A 19,268-nucleotide genomic window follows, 5' to 3' on the forward strand; every position below is an offset into this window, starting at 1 on the left:
AAAGAATCTCAGGTTGATTTTTTAAGTGGGACAAAGAGTCTGTCCACGCACGGTGTGTAGCTGAAGTGCTCTGAATAGCCCTCAAGGAAGAACCTGCCTCTCTTCATTTAACAGAACCAAATCTCAAAATTAAGTTTCAGCTCTTTGAGCCCCTCTTTATTTAAAAACTTAAACCAGACAGGATGAATACCTCCTGAGGGAGTTAGATGTGAAAGACCTGAGAAAGAGACTGCAGAAGATGTCTAAGCATTTAAGACATTATGGATAAAGAAAAGATGCTCTGCAGCTGTAAAAAGTGTTGGTTTTTTCCCTTTAAGCCAAATATGGTTATTCTGTCTTTGAAGAACAGTAACAGATGAAGAAATGACCATTGGAAATGAAAGATATTTTTAAAAAAGGAGTCCTTGAGGTTTAAGTCAAATTATATTTTGGGACCAAATGAGAAATACTTTTAGCTGAACTTTGCTTCAGGAGGACAGAATTCACAATATTTCATTGCATATTTTACAAAATGAGATTAATCCCTCTGGGAGATTTAGTTCTCTTATGAGTGTGAACACTGCAGCAGAAAAAAAAAAAATCTGTGTGTATGGTAAGCACACAAAATATTAATGATGTCTTAATGGTGTCTTTAATCTTGTTCATAAGTTCAGGAGCACAGTCTGAATAGAAGTTCATAAAATAACTTACCTTGTAAATCTCCTTTTTTCCCTTCAAACTTTGGAATTTATTTGGCTTTTTTTTTTAATGGAGAAGGGCAAAACCCAATGCAAGATACTGTGCTACTAACAGTAATGATTGTGTACTTAATTTTTTTCATCTATATCTTCTCCCAATCTTTTATCTTCAGTATATCTTCTCCCAAGGGTCAGAATTTATTTCTGATTCTGCACCCTTTCCACCAGACTACATTAGCCAAGGAGGAGACCACACATTTGGCATACTGAAATTAAAGTGTCACTGTGTGTTACAAAGGGATTATAACAAACTTTTAAAATGTAAGGAGAAACAGAAGGAAAATTGCATGTCTGTAATGTTCAGGACTGCAAAAAAATGAAAATATACTTTCACAAATGTATAAATGATCTTATTTCTCCCTGTTTACTACAGTCTGTATGCAAGTTAGCAGAACTCTAAATTTGTATGAAGAGTACTTTGACTGAAAATTGGTCTTAAAACAGATTTCAAAAATGACAAGAATTTCACTGAGAAGCATTGTGCTCCCATTTTAGCACAAAAATGTTATCGTTTCAAACTTCTGTCAAAATTCCCATTAGTGATCATTTGAAATATCATTGCAATTTTTCCATGTCTCATTTTGACACCTGCACTGGATTAATCTCACACAACTTTCGCCATCTAAATATTACGCAGCTAGTCTAAACTGGCTGTCAAGGTTTCCCACATAGTCAACGGAGAGATACAGACATCTTTTGAAATGACTCAACCCAGTTCTGGTACAAAAGGATGATTTGCCCTCTCAAGGACACGCTGTCCTCCCCTTTCTATCCTCACTGATCCTGGACTGTGCCTTGAGAACTGGGTAATAGCAAGGTGTGATATATCCCACCCTTTCAGGATCACCTAACATGGACATTGCACAGACAAGCACTACAGAAAAAAACATGGAATAAAAATGCTTGGAAGATAAAAGACTTCTATTTAAAAATCAAACACTGACATGTGGGTTCTTTTTATTTCATGCATTATCCTTGTCCATGGCCAAGAAGAGCACTCCACCTGCATTTCAGCCGAGAGCGCTCTGTTAATCTCTCTCCAATCCTCGTTTTTTTCTACCACAAAATTCTCTGATTTGCAGTCTTCCAGCCCAAAGCATATGGTAGTCAGAGCATGAAGGAAATGAAGGAAATTTCTCTACTGTCTTTTGTCATCAACTCAATAGCTTTTAATGGACCATCACAAGACTTTCAATAGGAAGATGGTAGAGCTCCGCTGCAGATGAGAGGATGTGTCTAAAGTAGGACTGGTACGAGCACCCCTGTGAGTGCTGACCTCCTCCTCTAATATTATGCTCAGTAAAGGGAGAAAAGAAAGGGAAAGAAAGTGCTTTCCTATAAGTCGAAGCAAAACACAATCCTATGTCTTTATTTCCTCAGCTCTCATCTGGAGTCTTTACTCTCTTATAATGTAATGGCTCTAAATCTGGAGAAGATGGGAAGATACAGAATAGAACCAAAAGTCCCATATAGCTTCTGAATGTTTTCTCTTCTATGCAGTGGGTTCAGCTCAGCCCACAAAAGCTCAACGTCCCTCCCCTTAACAACCACTTGCTGATGCACTTTGAATGCCTCTAGGCCCTAAAGCGAATTTAAATCATTTCGCTTCAGCACATAAATAGATCCACTACCTACCTTTGCGCCCAAAAGAAAAATCTTGCATCTCCACAACTGTCTTTGTATTTACAGCTTTTATACCGAAAGCGCGGGAGCAAAGCTTGTGGACCCTGCCGATGTAACAGAAAGTTCAAGTAGGGCAGCTCCCTCCTGTGTGGAAAATCTGTGCAATTACAGTGCATCTTTCCATCATCAACAGTAGATCTCTGTGGTCATACAGACCCCAAATCCACTCCTCGGCTTTTCCTTTTCTCCAGAAAAACATACCAGCATTGCAGATTGAAGGGAACCCTGAAAAGCCGGTGTTTAAAGCAGGGGGGAGCTTAGAGCTCCCTTGCATCTCCTCTCCGTGAACAGATTAGCCTCATCTGCAGTTTTGGTTTGCAAATGTAAGAACAGCAGATGTTGGGGCTGGCAGTAAGATCTAGGTTTTCATAGAGAGCCATGATGTTAATACAGCCCTGGGAAAGCAGTGAGCCGAGTAAAACAGTCCTGTAAGTGTACTATTACCCAGAAGGCCATAAAGACAAGATCTAATCTGCTGTGATTCACTGAGCAGTGCTACTTATTGCAAGAGTTTACAAACCCACATTTTAACAAAAGTCTCTGAAGCAGTTACAAAAGTAAGATCAAACCCTGCCTTTTCAATTCGCTCCCCAAAAGGCATGGGATATCTTGTTCCAGGAGTGATGAACTGACAACTGTGGTTGAATAAATAATGTTAATTGCCATCTGCAGCCTTTTACCAAATAAGCTGGTAAGAGCAATCAGTGCATACTCTGGCTTTTACCAGCAATTGCAATTCTAGCACAACAAAGCAGCTAAGGGTGTAATCGTTTTCCACCTCTCCTCCTCTGCTCAGGCTTTTGCACAGTTTGTACCTACTGAGCACAGTTCATTTTCATGATCTGCCCAGAGGGAACTACCCTGCTATATTCCCAGCTCTGCTACCAATTCTCTGTTCTGGATCCTGTCGTTGCTTCTACTCAAGAAAGTTGCCCAATGTCACCCATAACTGATAATTTCCCACTGGTTTTACAAAATGTCTGGTGAGTCATATGTCCCTTGCTTAGGCACCCTCCCTGCCTTCTCCCCAGCCTCTTCAAAGTGAAGCAAAGATTTCACTCCATTTTACTTTATCACTCTTTATTGTATGTCACTAGATGCTCCTTGCTGTCTCTTTGAAGAGCTGTTGCCTCCTCCTCAAACTGTTTCATACATATTTGAGGTGAAGAAAACCCACTCAACTTTGTTATTTACCTTCAACTCTTCTGCATCCTTCCTCTTTTTCCCTACCTTTGCTTTCCTTATCTATGCCTTTCCACCTTCTCAACCTCATTCTGAAATCTTTCCCAACAGCCCTCAAACTTGAGCTTCTTTTCCGATGTTTTATACTGTGCAGACACTTCTTCCTTAGCTTTGATCACATTTTGCATTCCCTTATTCAAGCGCATCACCTCCTATCTGTATTGCTACTATATTTATAGCTAAAAGGCTGACATCACTCTTTGTTAGACAACAGTTCATCTTTGTGAACACCTTCCCTTTACATAAAACCCCATTTATCTTCCTTGATTTTGCTTCCTTAATTTCTTCTCACATTTCACTTGGATGTCAACGTTTTCTTTGTGACCACCTTCAACATAAATTAGATGGTGGCTATTGCACGCAGTCTTGTCTCTTTTCACCCCCACTTTTAAATTATGTCAACTGCTTCCTCAAAATCATACAGAGAAACAAAGAGTCTTTGACATTTCCTTCCTTATATCACACTATAGCACCCCCATCTTCAATCCAATGTGTAGTTGTTATAGCTGGATGATCTGTCAGCTGATCTGTCTTAGACTAATTTAAACTAAGCTAATCATATAGACAGGTAGATTGAACCTCTGTCTGGACACATCTTTCTTTGCCACTAGGAACACAGGAAACTTATGGCAAGGTGGAGCTTTTAGGCAGCTGAAGTTAAGAGAGACGATTTTCATGCTAACTGTAACACTCCAGTACTATCGCTTCCATTTTCCCCATAGAGAAACAAAGACTGATGGAACTGGTGACCTGCTCACAACCTATGCAGAAAGCCAGCAGCAGAAGTGGGATCAGATCAGGGCTCACAAACTTCTAATATCCATTTTTCGATTTCTTCACCCTTACCATGGGGTCCCTGAACAGAGCTGTTCTGTGCCATTCCCCAAACTCTTACATGAATCATTTCTTTCAAGTTTCAAAAGAAAGAGAGGAGTAGTTAAGATACGTGTGAGATGATCTTTCTTTGTGGCCAAGTTTTGGTGGTTTTTTTTTTTTTTACTTCTTTAGTTAAGTCTGTTTGTTCTAGAAGAAATGCATATTTAACCTGAGAAAAAATAAAGTACTAAATATTTCACTCACCATGACTTAATTTTGCTCTTACAGCATTCCACAGATTTATCCAGTCATGAAAATCTATGGCACATTCATTTATATTCTTATTTCTTGTTCTAATGCTCAGGCTTGGCTTCTCCAACTTAATGCTGCTCAGCAGCCCTTAGAAAGACTGATTTCTCACACCTCCTCTCCCCAGTCATTATACGGAATAACGAAACACTGGGATAAGCTGCCTGGAGAGCTTGTGGAAAGCTCAACTTTGGAGATCGTTAGGAAGAGGCTTCACAAATATCTGATAAAAAATGACAGAGGTGAATTTAGTCCTGACTTGGAGAATAAAGCTGACCTAAACGGTTTTATGGAGCCCTTCACCACCCTGCAGTTCTGCGATGTATCAATATTCCTATAACACCAACAGCAATTGGTTACTGAAAGAAGTAAAACTAAAAAGCTTCAGTGCATTTTCAGCTGCCTTATTGTGATTCTGAGGCAGAAGCTAAGCTTGTCCCACACATCGAACCAGCTCTCTGGGGACAAGCAGCGATGGCTCCACTCGTTACTGACCACAAGGAAGGAGAAAATCTGATCTCTGATCCGTATCTAAAAACCTGATCTATCTGCATCTCCTTTTGTGCTCCCATTCGTGGCACTGAAAGCTCTGGGTTACGTAGCAAAAAACGGACAGAAAATGGGCATCATCATCCACTGCAAAAGTCTGACAAAAGGATTTAGCCCTTAAATTACAAACATTAAGCACAAAGCAAGGTAGATAGAAAATGTGTAAAAAAACGTGAAGTCATGCAATGACTTTATGTAAAACAATGAAAAAAACATAAAATAAATAAATAAAAAAAAATCTTAGAAACATAGCCTGTAACAAACAGACTGAACTACTGAATACTCAGCACTGTAAACCAGCTTTTAGTGAGATTCTCAAACACACGCTTTTCCACAGAATGCATATAAAATCTTACAGAAAACTCAGTTTAATGTGAATTTACACCTACAGGAGATTATGTTTCCATATCTATTCTTATTGCGGTTTTCGTCTTCCTTGGCTGTATCCCAGGATGCCGTCTGCCCCTCGGGTAGTGCCTGCAAAATAAACAATAGCAGAGTGTTTATAAAAATCTGGCCAATGCCTTCAGGTGGATTAAGATGACTGAGCAGGGCAAAAATAAAGGCGCTGCATAATTCAATAGTTAACCAAGCAAACAGCTGATCTTGAGGAGAGGGCGTATCCACTAATGCAAAAAGCAGAGCTTGGTGCAGACCGTTTGCAGCTCCTGGCTTCTGCCGGCGAAGAATCATTTTCCTCCTGCTACTTCAGCTCTAAAAGGAACAGGGAAATTTGTTTCTGACTGCACAGTCACAGGCTAACCTCATCTCCCCTGTAGAACAGGTTCGTGGAGATTTCACATACATACGCTTCTAAGAAAACCCAGATGGCTGAAACATAGTGCTCAGTCTTTCATATTTAAGTTGAAAACAGATACAAGGGTTTCATCTATTCCTATATTAATGACGGGGTGATGTAATACAAACCACTAGCTGGTTTCCTTAGGGGGAAAATAAAAAAGCTCGGAGTTTTAGGTCATGTCTAAGGAAGGGAGATAACAGGAGGTGTGCAGACGTGGCACTGCGGGACATGGTTTAGTGGGAATGGTGGTGTTGGGTTGATGGTCTTACAAGTCTTCTCCAACCTTAATGATTCTGTGTGAAGTAAAACGTGCTCATGAACTATGAAAATAAAGAGTCGTTTTCCTACCATCTGTTGAGATCTGAAAATCTTTCAGTTGAGAAAGGATGGGGTAAGGACACTGGCAGCAGACAGTGCTACCCTACCCTGTAGCTTGGTCCTATAACTCTTCTCAACACACTCAAATGAGGCACTTTCCCCTTGAGACACATCCAGGAAGGATTTTCAAGGCAAAGCCAGGAAAACGGCCGTTGTCAGGGGATCTGGCTGGAGGACTGTCTTGCCTTCCTTGGGAGATGGCCCGGACTGCCTGTAAGCAGGATGATCCCTCTCCCTGTCTCAGGACAGTCGGGGGGTGTCAGCACGGGCAGATCAAAGCAGCAGGCACAGCAGCGCTTTGCGCCAGGACAGCAACGGCACCCGCTCCATGGGTATCGCCGGCATCTCAACTGGATGGAACACCCTGATCTGCGAAGCGCTGGTGTCGGCTGCGGCCAGCCTAGGCTTGGCTTGCGCCAAAAACACAGGTAAGGAGAACAGCTCCCACTGAACCGCCTCTCTAGATCTGCCTCCTCCAAGATCGACTCCCTAACATGATCCTACATTACTAAAAACAACAACAACATAAATTGTATTATTTATGGTCTCTGGGGAATTATGGGGGTTTTATACTGCAATCTTTGTAGAATCGCATCTGCCTTAGCTAGCAGCGGGTAGTTTGACACAGCTGTGCTAGAAAATGAGTTTATATTCATCTTCACAAGCCATCCAGGTCTATTACAGTGCCTGAATGCAATAGCAGAGAGACACAATTATTAGGATCTACAACACTGACATTACAATTAAACTTAATATGAGCAAACCCCTGGCAGACCAGATTGTTGTGAATTTCCCCCAAAGGGGTTCCAGGACAGAAAACGTCAGGCACTGCCGGGAGCATCGCTGACAAAAGACAGGGACAGTGAGTTCCTACTCAAAAGCCCAGGAGAAAGAGTAATAACTCTGTAATTGGTGAGAGCTTTGATCACACATATATTTCCTTTACAGACAGCTGTTTCCAAACAGCAGCTCATCTCCTGAGCAAAAAAAAAACCCCAACCACCAAACCCACACACAACAAAAAAAAAATCCCCAAGTATGAGAAAAGAGGTGAGAAGGGTTCATTTTAATCTTCAAAGACTGAGGAAAAAGGTGCCTTATTTTCCCACTAATATCAAATTACAGCAGATTGACCAGAGAATGGCAGCAGTCATTAGACATCTAATCATAGCCATCTGAAAAGAAAAAAAATAGAAAATCCTTTCTCATGACTTCCACGTGGGAGAAGCTATCTGGGCCAAAGAAAATACATCCAGGTCCAATAAATCCCTTTTCAACAAACCCTATCCTTTCATGTGATTTGAACACGAAATTCTCCATTGAAATTGATATTTTTATATTTGCCTGATATAGCCTCCAAAGATTTAAGGGTCCAGGATTTTTCATCTCATTCAATACCAAAAAAATCTCTGCTTTTCACAGAACTGTCCATCTCTGAAGAGAGGAAGCACAGCTCTGGCTGGTGAGGAACACAAACTGCCGTTGCAGATGTGAACCTTAGAGCCCTACTTTTATACACACCAGATGAACAAATTGGAGTAACTGCATGTACATGGGTGGTACAGCAGAAATAATTTTTCTGTGAGATCACTAAAAATGCAGCACCGAGAATTGAAACTGCATTAGAAATACACAGACAAAAGTATCAATTATAATTCGGTTGCATCCAGAAAAAGAGGAGCATCCCTAACGTTTTGTTCCTTCAGTTTTTGTTTGTACAATAAGTGTCTCTGTAATAGCAAAAAGGGTTAATATTTCTGTTTCACTCTGCATTGTCAACAACGGTAAATCAGGATGGATCACTCAGGCATTGGCATTTGATCCGCATTTCACAGGAAATGCTCCACCTTCTTTCTTTGATTTGTTAACAGCTAATTTTCAGTGTTCAAAAATCTGGACTTGCTTTTTAAGGCTTTCCTTCTTTCAGAGAAGTTTTGTAAAATTTATACTGAAATCTCTTCCCAGTAGTGGAATTTATGTTACAATGATGCTTTTTAAATGAAATTGATCTAATTTTTATCTGAAATTACAAGGATAGATCTCTAAAAGTCAGCTTCATCTCACTTAAGCTTTCTAAGCACCATGGCCCAAACATAACTAACATGTTCGAATTAAATTGAGGCTTACTGCAAGCCAATTTAAATTGCCAATGGATGCATTTACTTAGTTTGCTGTTTGTTTTTAATTTAAATACGAAAACTTGAATCATTCTTCTGCACTGATCTACCCCAATGCTGCAGTATTGCTGCCAAAGGCAACAACATCAATTAAAAGCCTTGCTGCTCATCTCAAAGTGTGCCACAGAGTCCTGGCCCTCTCCCTGCCGTCACTATCTTCTCAACAGTGGTGGTAAAACTGTTCCCACAACGCTGCTGTGACCCAGGGTTAAAAACTGCTTTGGCTAAAAAGTGAAAAACCTGAAAAGAAATATTTCAGCCAGTTCAGTTCCCCAATTCGGTTCGTACCAAAGCCTTAAGCCACCATTGTCCAAGGACAGCATCTACAGTAACACCCTGCTGCCAAACTTTTTGCAGTGTCACATCATAGCCTGAACCACAGGATCTATTCTTTTGACCACCTAGAAGATGTGCAGCCAGCCAGAAATGAAAGGGTTAAAATCCAGAGGTGACTTAATAAGCTGAGGACTCTCAATACTAAGATGCTTGAGGAAGGAGCCACAAAATCCAAAATAACTAAAACGGTCTCAGTAATGCAGCAGGAGAATGTACTTTAGTGACATCCTAAATCATAATGGAAAATGAGTTTGGATACTTAAGCTTATTATCTCTGTAGCCAGTAATTGGTGCTCGGAGTAAGTCTATGGGACTAGTCCCACAGCTCACAACAAATCAGGGCTGATATGTTCTGAAAAGGAACAGGTGACATTTAAACGCGTCCCATTTAAATGTTTACAGCTATATGCCTAATCCCAAATAGTGCTATCTACATCCAGTGCCAGTGATATATTTTTCTCTTGTGGTCTACACATTTTATTGCTAAACAGAAGCAGCAGCCAAAAAAGCCCAAGTCACACTTTGGCCTCAGGTTCGGCAGGCAGACCCAAAACAACACACACGTGGCAAGTGCGGACAGATTCCCACGTTCACACACACGCGCACAGACACAGTTATCACCCATTTCCCACCAGCAGTGACACCACTTACACAATCACATCCTGCTTTTCATCTCAGTGTGAAGTTACGTGCAGGATGCAGGCACCAGAAATATTTTTCTAGATGCCCTCGGTAAAACATGTTGCCTGTGCTTTAAGGGTCTGTAGGTAAAGACGTACTTTAAACAAATATCGAATGCAATTTCCAGGTTACTCAGTGGAGATGAGAATGCACAGAGATAAGAGATTGTCGTGTGTGACTGATACATTCCGTTCAAAGTGATTTTTCATGAGAGTAAAATTATTTGGTAACATGTCACTAAATAGGCTGTAATTTATGCTATCAATTTGCAAAGTAAGTAGAAAATCAGCTCCTGAGAAGAAAAAACGCATGAGGAAGTGACACTGATATTAGTGTATGAAAACACATTTTAAAAGAGACATCAAATTCTTTCCTAAGATTTTATCAACCATTCTGCACAACATTTTGCAAAGCCAGTTTTGCAGCTCTGTGTTCCTCCAGATTCCAGTCCGAGACACTGCTCTCAGCCAACTTAAACCTCCTACCTTCAGGGAGTTACAACTCCCCCTGACATCCTCCCCGCATTTGTGGTATTGCTGGTGGTGGCTGAAAGCTGTTTGGAGCTGAAGTGCTGCCTGTGTCCCATGCTCTGAAAACCAAATTCCACCATTGAAAATGACTGCTGCTTCGGGCAATTCCCTCTGATTGAAGGGTAGAACAGCGCATGTGATTTGAGAGCTTGTGGCATTCTCCAGGCTATTTCTTGTAAAGAAAGGAATTATGCAAATCTATATAAAGTCATCGTCATTATATACGTATGTAGATAGCACTTTCTGGGAAAGGCAGAACCTGTGGAGCTGAAAGTTGCATTGACATTTTTCATGCTAATGTGTTATTTTGATAATTACCAATGCCAGTGCCAGAAAATTACATATATGCCAGCACCTGTTTTCTTCTTGAACATAAAGAACTAGATCTTAGGGCATCTGTAATTGAGCTGAATGTAGTTTTGGGTACTATTCATGGAAATGGAGGCCAAGGGGGGTTGAGTAAATCTCCTAAGAGAATTATTACCCTTTTTCAATATTAAACAGAGCTCTTTATATTGATAGTTTAATTAGCATGCTTGATTGTGGGGCATGAGTGACTAGACCTGGTTAACACACAGTTACCAGAAACATTTGTTATGACAGTCTTTGATGCCATCTGATTAAAAAAATACTCCCTAGTGACAACCAGAAAAAGATTGCCTCTCAATTACAGCAAAACCCAGCATCAATGATACAAACCCCATGGACTCTTACTTGCAGGGTGGAAAAGTGAGCTGTTTTCATTAAGTAACTTATTTTTTCACAGCTGTTATGTTATTTTTAAGTAGTTTTAATGCCACTATGCATATTAATTGCTTATTGCCTTCCCACAAGCTTACAACATTCATTATAATTATCGCTTGCTAGAGCAAAGTCTCACATATGTTTGATGCTATTTCCCTCTTCTGTTCTCTCTCCTCTAAATGTATATTCCTCTTCCAACTCCTCCCCAATGTCATGTTTCTTCTTGTCATTTGGATTACACTGCTGGTCATTCCAGCTTGGGGGGAAGAGCTGGGGGTTGGGGGGGGAGGGCTGCTTTCATTTTTGCAGTTTACTCTTTGCTTTTCTCTTCACATGGAGTTGGAAGAGCAGTTCAGCCAACCATATTCTGAGCCAGAGGTTTGAGCATACTGAAAAACTCCACCTTCATTTAAGCTACACAAGGTTCCTGCCTTTGCCTTTACGATTCTGCGTTCAGGTCATTACGCTGTGATTTAATTTGATCAATTGTTACACAGTATTTGGAGCTCCCAAAAGGTCAAGCAAAATCCCTCCCTTTTCTCAAAGCCTGGCTTGCACAATTGTCAACAAAAGCACATCAACAAGTAAGGGACTATAGGACTCCAAGCCCTTCATTGAGTTCAGCACCTGTTAAATATTTACTGCCTGCTCTTTATGGCAGAGAGAGCGCACGCTAACGGAGGAGCACAATGTCATTTTCTTACTGCTGTAGTAAACCTTTTCTTTGGACTAGAGGGCCACCAAAAACCGCTAGTGCTGTAAAATCCTACCCTCATAAACAGAAATAAGATTCAGAAAGGAAAGGATTAAAAGGGTAAGTGAATTAAGGAAAAGAAGCTCTTGAAAGCCATTATCCTCCCCTCCCAAGCATCTACCTTTTGTTGAGTGCAACTTCTCTACTTATTCATGTAAGTGAAGGTTCCTCTCACCTCATACTCCTCTTTAAATCCATAGCCCTGTCCTCGCTTCATCTGGGTGATGTGCTGCAGCAGGTCGGCCACTCGGATGGCTGGCTGGAACTGCCCCCGGGGGTAGGACATTTCCACCGGCTCGCAGCTCCGGTACGGGTGGGTCTGGATAGTCAGGGTTGGCTGGGTCATCTCTCCATGGCTACTGTCTGTTTTAAAGACAGGGAGGCAAAACAAGCTGTCACCTATCTGGTATTTCCACTCTCAATCTTGCTCTGTTTCTTTATTTGTTTCTCCACCACCCCATAGGTTGGTGCAGGCAAAAGAAAGTAAAGGAATAGGAAACACACACTTGCCTACAGCTGCCTAGAAAGACTAAATCGCACTTGAGTGTTTTTTGTGTCAAGGAGACAAACCCAAAGAGATGGGAAACAGAGTACAGAGCCAATCAAGCTACCGAGGATACAGCACATAGAGCGAAACAGCACATTTTGTAAGGGTGAGCTCTGCGTAACGACTCCAATCGAATTACACACCTTTCTTCGCAAACCTGCAAAGAACATGACTGAAAGATACATACAGATGAGCAAGATATTCAGGTGGGATTTGGGGTGTACAATACGAGATAACTGAAAGGGGCCCAAGTTAACAGCAAACAAATTATTAGCATTTCAAATAAGCCACACAGGTTGTTAGAGGCAAATTAAACTGCTCTGCTAGTTCAGGCCTAAAATTTATATGTCAATTACAAAAACGTAATATGATCAGAAAGAATAAAGCAGCATAAAAATATAGTTATCTTGCATGCAGAAACTTAAATTTCAGATATATAAACTTAACAGAAAAGGTTCTTTCTGAAAGAAATGGATTAAAAAAAATCTCGATCACTATGCAGATGGAATTGTAACCTCTTATATCCCCAGCACAACACATATACACAACAAAATATTCCTCGTGAACTAACGGAAAAGAGCTTAAATAGCCAAACTATTGCCTGCCACAATAGTTATTTTTAACAACAGAAACTCAGATTAGATGAAAAATTTAGTGTCTTATCTACCAGAGCTGACCAAATTTAAATAGTTGGCCAAATAAACCATTGTTTCTTCCTATGATTGCAGGCATCTGAGATGGTTGGGTTCTTTTGCACGTACAGACCTTAACAGTCTGCATCAATTCTTTCTGGTCTTACCAAAACTCAAGCTATTAGCAAACAGAAAATATATCTCCCTCAGATTGTTCGTAAAAAAACCCTTAAGACTGCATACACAAGGCTTGTTTCTTACAGCAAGCTTACTGACAGAGCCTAAACACTATCCCTTGTCAGCAATACTGCAGTCATGTTTTTGAAGGGATAAAGAATAAATAAATCAAATTGCAATTTCAGGGTGATTTTTGTGAGGCAGAAATACGGCCGGAGTGCTATTGTAAACATAGCTATCCTTGAGAAATCGCCACGGAGTTTCGATCAGAAGCAGTCAGGAGCTCTGCCGTTGTCCCTCACTGCAAAGCTGGGTAGGAGCAGACAGATGAGGGCATTAGCCTGCCTTCCCAGCAGCTGGCAAACCAACGACATGACAAAACACGACAAATAATGCTTTAGCTGGTTTACTCTTACATTAGGGGGAAGACATCAAGACAGGCGTATGTGCTGTTTTGAAGCTGCAGGACTATGAGAAGGAGAAAGGAATGCCAGCAGTGGACACTGCCGCAGGGCAAGTTGATCTCCAGTGTGAGATAAATAAGTCTGGTGGTCGAATTAGCAGAGATGCGGAACACATCCTGCTTCTTCTGAAATAAATTAGCACAAAGTGATCATCTGCTCTGAAGATCAGGCTACTGAATTTAAGGATTTCTGAATCCCAGGTTCTCATAAACACAGTCGCATTCCCAGGACACTCGGAGATTTACAGAGCTATGGCTCTAGCGAAGCAACCCTCAGATACAAAATGTGAATAAATTTGGGATTTAAGGAAGAGTAACATCCAAAGCATTTGTATAATCATCCCTAATGCTCCGACTAATGACAGTGTGAGAACTCTGAACAGAGGGAATTTCAAGGCTTATTAATTCCCCTAGTTGGATTCCCTTTCCCAGTGCATCTTTCCTCCCCTATTCCCTATTAACCTCCTGTAATGGAGAGAAGAAGATTTTTATCGCGGACCATTTCCGACAGACGTACTATGCTTAATTTTCCATCATTAGGTTTAATACAAACCCAATTTCACAATTGGCTTCTCTGAAGAACCTAAAAGTAATGCCACATTTTTATCAGCTCCAATTAAAAAAGATTACGATATCCCTATTCGAGAGGGAGTCTTAAAACTAATGTGCGGTTCTAGTGCTAATACAGTAAGGGCACATGCAGAGCACAGGCTACTTGTAAAATGTAGCTGAGAACACTCAGCTCCTTTGCAGGCAATTATTCATGTCTCTCTTCATCAGCTCCTTTAATTCTGGTATGCGTGGCTTTCTCCACAGAGAGAAGTATCATAGGGAGAGGTGAAAGCCAGAAAAGTGGTGCCCCCTCCTTTCCAGAGTAACTTCCCTCAAAGTAGGCGCCTGTGTTATGAATCTGGAACTAGAAGAAGCTGCTCAGCAGCACAGAGGGCTCTGGCTCTGGCCTTCGAGTTTATAGTGACAACTGTGCTTCTGGTCTCTTTGGTCACACAGACAAAAAATGGTACAAAACCGAGTGATTGTAGTAACAGCTCTTGCAGCATGGTCCGTGGCATCACACCGTTGGCATGCCTCTCACCCAGCCAAGTGTTTCTGCTTAAAAAAAAAAAAGTCATACAGTCTGGGTCATCCTATTCTCAACCGAATGACACACAGAGCTGAAACTCTCCTCTGGACGTCTGTGACAAACGCATCTTGAATAGCCCCTGCACTACCTGGAAGAAAACCCAAGCCCGATATTTGCACCAGCTCAGGACGGCTGTCAGTTATTCCCACAAACATTTTATCTGGGCCAAGGAAAGAGTGGAGAGGCTTTTAAGGAGACAAATTGCTCCGTATGAGGTGAGCCTAGCATTCATATGTTCTGCTAATAAAGCCTGATGCAAGAAACTTATTGTTCCTTCTCCGTCTAATCACACCGTGAGCCTGAACCTAAGCATTGTTAATGAGGCACTCACGCAATGCACGACACCTTCTCTCAGGATGTGCTGTTTACAGCAATTTTGTGAACAATTCAAAATGCAGCTAGGAGGGGAGGTAGCAGCAAACTGATCTCTCACTAGGACAATCAACCAAAAGAGTCTTCGGAGGGCTTGCAAACAGCCTTTGCTTTTCCTGCAGGTTGCAGCTATAAACCACATCTCATTCCTTTTGGCACCGTTATTACTGGAAAAGACAACAAAAATACCAGCCCCTCAGCAAAGTCAGACTTCTGCTTTAATTGTTGCACTAAAAGCAAGTCACAGCAATTTTCCATAGTCCCTTCTCTCTGTCCCCTTCTCACAAACATTACCCCGTTCCCTTGCAAATGAAGATGAGTTGGTAGGACAAATTGGCCAAGACTTTCACTAAAGTTTCGGCAGCGCCTCTAAAGCATGTGTGCCTTTTATGAGTTTTCAGTAAGAAGAGCAAATCGGGAAAACAGGTTTTTTTTTGAGAGATGCTTGAAATCATTCACTCTAATACTCAGAAACTACTAAACATACAGAATCGTGCATCAGGTTTTTTTTGATTATATTTCATATGCACATCTTATTTCTAGTCATATGTCCTCATTTGGTTGATAGGAACACATACCACCATATTTGGTTGCATACCAAAGATGGAATACAGTTCCAAGAAATAATCCAAATTAAAACATTTCAAGAGATGGTGATTCCATTCTGACCCCAAAAGTTGTGGCAACGGTTAATTACCCTTGCTGTCTAAACACTTCTTAATTGCAATTTGATTTTGCTTAGCTTCGACTTGCAGGCACTGAATCTTATTATACCTTCTGCTAGATTAAAAAGCCCTCTGAGCATTTGAAATCTTGACCCATGCAGGCACTGATCAAATCACTTCTTCAGTTTCTCTTTGATAAAGTAAATCAATTGAGAGCTTCTGAAGTCTCATTAGGGCAGGCTGTTCAGGGCTCCGGTTCCTTCCTAGAACCGTTTTTCCACAGTTCTTTCTGTGCAGTTGTAAATAAAACAGGTATTCTCCATGTTGCTGGAAACACGCTGTTTCGTAAGAGGATCATTTCTAATATTAGCAGCTGCAATGGCAAAATATGTTGTCAGCTTGTTTGTTAACCCTTTTCAGTGCAACACTCTTACTCCCCACACTAAGATGTCTGTTGTCAAGGCAGATATTTTGATTTCTGGAAGCTGGCACTTTCATTATCAGCCTAAGAGTTCACAGAATACCCTGAAATTTTTTGTAAGACGTTAAATCAATGATTCACTGGCTCTCACATAACTAGCCTGACTGGGAAACTCTTCAGGCATCTCAGCTTATCTGTTCAGGGTGTAACTGCAGATAATCAAATTTAACAATGTTGACTCCACTTCTAATATTCACAAACTCTCCCTGCTTATGAAACGGTGTTTCTGTGATTCTCTTCTTTGCTGGAGAAATAACCATGAACCTGCTGAAGTAAACTCTGAGGTCTTACTCAGCCAAGAGGAACATAACGGAGTCCGGCGTGCAGAGAAAAGCTGAAGCAGAGGCCAGCCAGGTGGCATCTTCCCCCATTTGATGAGTGACCCTGAGGGTGAGATATTATTGCTTGCCTGCTGCTACACCACCTTGTGCGTTATATACTTCTGTTGCTACCCAGACAAGTAAAATAAATATGTCTCCCTCCACAGAAAAACTGATAAACTTCTCCATAGATGTCACAGATAAGATGAAGAAGAGCTGAGAAATTAGATTCCCAGCCTGCAAGTGGCTCTGTATGATCAGACCCCGGTGCAACGTCCCAGTACGGCTGCTGGGAGGGGACCGGCTCATCCAGAGCACCTTTGGGGATTAAAACTTCAGATCCCTTTGTAGATGTCATCTTGTTTCGTAAACATAGTTTTGCTAGTCTGAGAGACTATCTTCCGGACACAGAGTATGATGTTGCCTTCTGACCAGAAAACTATGCCTCAAACAACTCAAAGCAATGCTGCACTGATGTGTCATCTCGTATACGTAGGGAAGTTTCTTTCAAAACTTTTGCTTTAATATCCACAAATTCCTTCTGCGTCTGAAATGACAGGCCTATCGTTTCTGTTTTTATTTTTATTCTCTTAGCCTTGGCAAGTGTGTAACATGATAAGACATCCTTTGCACGAAATAAATTTTATTTTGAGTAGTGTTTGTGATGGATTTAATTACACACATATCCAGTCTCTCTGCACTAGAGTAAAGGTTGTCAATTATTTGACATCTTCCAAGGATGACTACAAGCATGGCTAATATCTCTTCCCCTTACACTAGGGATATGGTGCAAGCTGGTAAAATTAATTTGCTTTTTTTATGTGCATCAAGGCTTTATTATATGATAAATATCCAGCTATAATATGCTATATACAATACAAACAGCGGTATGGCAAACCAAAGTCAAAACATCATTTGTCTAATGGTATCAACTGAGCTATAAAAAGGCACGTTCCTTAAGAAAAAGCCTTCTGACACCAGGTTTGACAGAGAGCGGAGGATGCATCTTTCATTTCAAAGGCTACGAAGAAGCCACACGCACATAATAAAGGAAAAAAAAAAAGCTGGAGAAAGTAATAAGAAAATTACTCTGGTAAACACCTTAAACAAGTGTATTCTAATCTTACAAAAACTATCACATACATTTTTTTCATCAGTTAGCATAGAAGAAAATCCCCTTAAAGATGTAAGGAAGATGCTTTGGTGAGGTGGGCTAAGACTTGGGACTGTTGGGTACGTGCGTAACAGAGCAGCTCTTCAAAAGCGTGGACCTCACCAAGTCAAATCTCTCTTTGCCTCCTTGGTGAAAAGAGGCTGTCAGATCTACCTACCTTACAGAGCAATTCATTAGTTACAGCTGAAAAAACTATAGGCAATTTCAAAATAGCACAGAAAACTAGAAGCCACTAAAGGCTGGAGGGGGTTTTCCAAGCTACCTGATCATCTGCGGGCAGAAAGACATGGAAGAGAAATTCAGCTCAAGTAACAGCCTGCAAGGGCACGCACCTCCATCGCTCATTCTGCTGCAGGCCAACATGAGCACAGCGAACTGATGCGAAAGCCTCTCCCGCAGCTCCTTAGAGGCTGATGTGGCCTAGGAGGCTTCAGATACAACTGAACAGCTTAAGCCATTGATTTTCGAGCTTCCATTGCATAAAAATAACTCATCCCGCAATTTAAAAAGCCAGTAATGGTGACAGTTGCTAATGCAGCAATATCAGCTTCTGAATACCTTTTTAGTTTTTCAAACATTAGGTTGTGGATATACCCACAGCAGATTAATTAGGCACGGGCAAAAGCCCACCCAAGCTACAGAAGACTGAAATTCAGGGCAAATTTCTATGTCTAAGCACAAGCCAGTTTTTGTGTGAGACTTCATGACAGCAAGCGTTCTCTGCCTCTTCCACCCCTCTGCAAGGAGCTACAAGGCACTATAGTCCTCATCCTCTCTGGAGGGCAGCGACTCTTGTTGTTAGGATACTCGTGAGTAGTTGAAATGAGAACAAAGGTCCTTACACACTGCTGGGAGATGTTAACGGATGCAAGGGAAGGACATGCTGGTCCCCCTGAAGAGACTGCCCTGATGACATCTGCTGAGCATCTTCAAGAGCTACTGGCCATGCACATCTTGTCCAAAAACAACCTCTAAGGTTCTACTGTCTCCTGTTCAGTCTTTACAGTACTGGTACCACATGGGCCTTACTGAAGTATTAAAAACAGGGAAATCCACCTCCTTTATTTGTTAGTATTAAATATTCACTTCTCTAGTGAAGATGCTTGCGCAAAACGTTTAAATCCAGGGTTGTCTACAACTGGGAGATAAAATTACGGAGCTAAAAACATGCATTACACAAAACAGTATTAATCAAGCACGGGACAGGGTAGAGGCAAAACCAAAATCCCCTATATCTTACTATCAACAAGTCATGTCACAGCCAAGCCTAGGGAGTCATCCACTATTGCAGATACAGAACATTTATTAGCAGAAGGCATAACAGATGGGAACAAATAGCAATGAGCTGCAGGTAGTGCCCAAAGACGGATATTGGTAGTGGGATAACTGATGCCCTTTTTAAGATCTCTTTTCCTTTCCCAGGAATGAATATTAATAAACTTCAAAAATGAAACTTATTTTGCTCATACAGCAACATCCAGCATCTGGTGAATCTGTCTGAGAAGCCAGAACGCCAAGGTTTTAATTTGTCTTCAAGTCACAAGACAGAAATTTCTTC

The 19,268-nt window shown here is 41.1% G+C and overlaps 1 protein-coding gene across 1 annotated transcript in view; it reads right to left on the bottom strand.

The window, feature by feature from the left end:
• Positions 1–19,268, bottom strand: part of PTPRT (protein tyrosine phosphatase receptor type T) — a 460,489-nt gene that overhangs the window by 24,511 nt on the left and 416,710 nt on the right. Inside the window, exons 21-22 of the mRNA XM_059827326.1 lie at positions 11,914–12,101; positions 5,726–5,813 (exon numbers count right to left, since the gene is read on the bottom strand). Of these exons, the coding sequence (XP_059683309.1) occupies positions 5,726–5,813; positions 11,914–12,101 (276 nt within the window). The remainder of the gene's footprint in view (positions 1–5,725; positions 5,814–11,913; positions 12,102–19,268) is intronic.

This window comes from Gavia stellata, chromosome 20, assembly GCF_030936135.1.
Source record: "Gavia stellata isolate bGavSte3 chromosome 20, bGavSte3.hap2, whole genome shotgun sequence".
Taxonomy (NCBI): Eukaryota; Metazoa; Chordata; class Aves; order Gaviiformes; family Gaviidae; genus Gavia; species Gavia stellata.